The sequence below is a fragment of the Pterocles gutturalis genome, unplaced genomic scaffold, assembly GCF_000699245.1.
Source record: "Pterocles gutturalis isolate BGI_N339 unplaced genomic scaffold, ASM69924v1 scaffold28116, whole genome shotgun sequence".
Taxonomy (NCBI): Eukaryota; Metazoa; Chordata; class Aves; order Pterocliformes; family Pteroclidae; genus Pterocles; species Pterocles gutturalis.
This window is the reverse complement of record NW_010103866.1, coordinates 9,339-10,111: the sequence shown is the minus strand read 5'-3', so window position 1 is coordinate 10,111 and position 773 is coordinate 9,339. Positions and strand designations below refer to the sequence as shown.

The 773-nt window shown below is 57.3% G+C and overlaps 1 protein-coding gene across 1 annotated transcript in view; it reads right to left on the bottom strand.

Annotated features, from left to right (window-relative positions):
• The window catches only part of LOC104471518 (ephrin type-B receptor 1), a gene marked incomplete at both ends in the record, with an annotated part of 16,259 nt that overhangs the window by 8,705 nt on the left and 6,781 nt on the right, over positions 1–773 (bottom strand). The window contains one exon of the mRNA XM_010086879.1: positions 21–129. Coding sequence (XP_010085181.1) covers positions 21–129 — 109 coding nt within the window. The remainder of the gene's footprint in view (positions 1–20; positions 130–773) is intronic.

The following is a 773-nucleotide window of genomic DNA, read 5'->3' as shown; positions in this document are numbered from 1 at the left end:
AGCATCCCTCGGGCACCCACCTACTGCAGACGATGGAGATGGCCACCAGCGAGACGATGAAGACCACCCCAGCCGCTGCGGACCCCGCGATCAAAGGCAGCTGCTCTCTCAGCTCCGACTTGTAGTCATCTGCAAGAGCAGAGGGATGGGGTGAGAGAGGAGCCCCCCGGGAAGGGGAAGGGGTCCTGACTCTGACTCCATGGGTGCTGCGCCCAGGGGAGGGGGTGGGACGAGGGGGATCCAGGCAGGAGCGCTGGTTGAGGCACATGACGATCCTGCGCTGCACGAGGAAGGATTGTCACGCTCAGCTCACATGGATCTGGGGTTAAAAATATGGAAGAGAATGTCCTGGGAACCCAGTCAAACCAACGTGCCTGGGCCCAGTTTCCCAAAGAGACGAGGTTCACAAGGGGGCTTTGTCTGTGCTTCTGGGGTTTCTCTTCCCTCAATAAATTTAAACCTGTTGGTTGTTTTGACCAAATTTAATGTGGGGTCTCACAGACACAGAGTGCTTACAAGTTGCAGGAAAGAAGGAAGAGAAAAGCCCCACTAATAACCCAACCAGCTGGGGAAGGCTGCGCCAGGAGTTGCCCCATATTAGACACCAGAGAGTCCACCACACAGCAGCTCACCCAGTTTTTTTAGAACCCCAGCACCCTCACTGCCAGTCCGCTGGGAGCTTTGTACACCTTGCCAGATGGCATGAGCCAACTCCTCCGGCACAGCCGCAGCAGCCCCAGACCCTCCCACACTGAGCACCCCTCAAACACCCG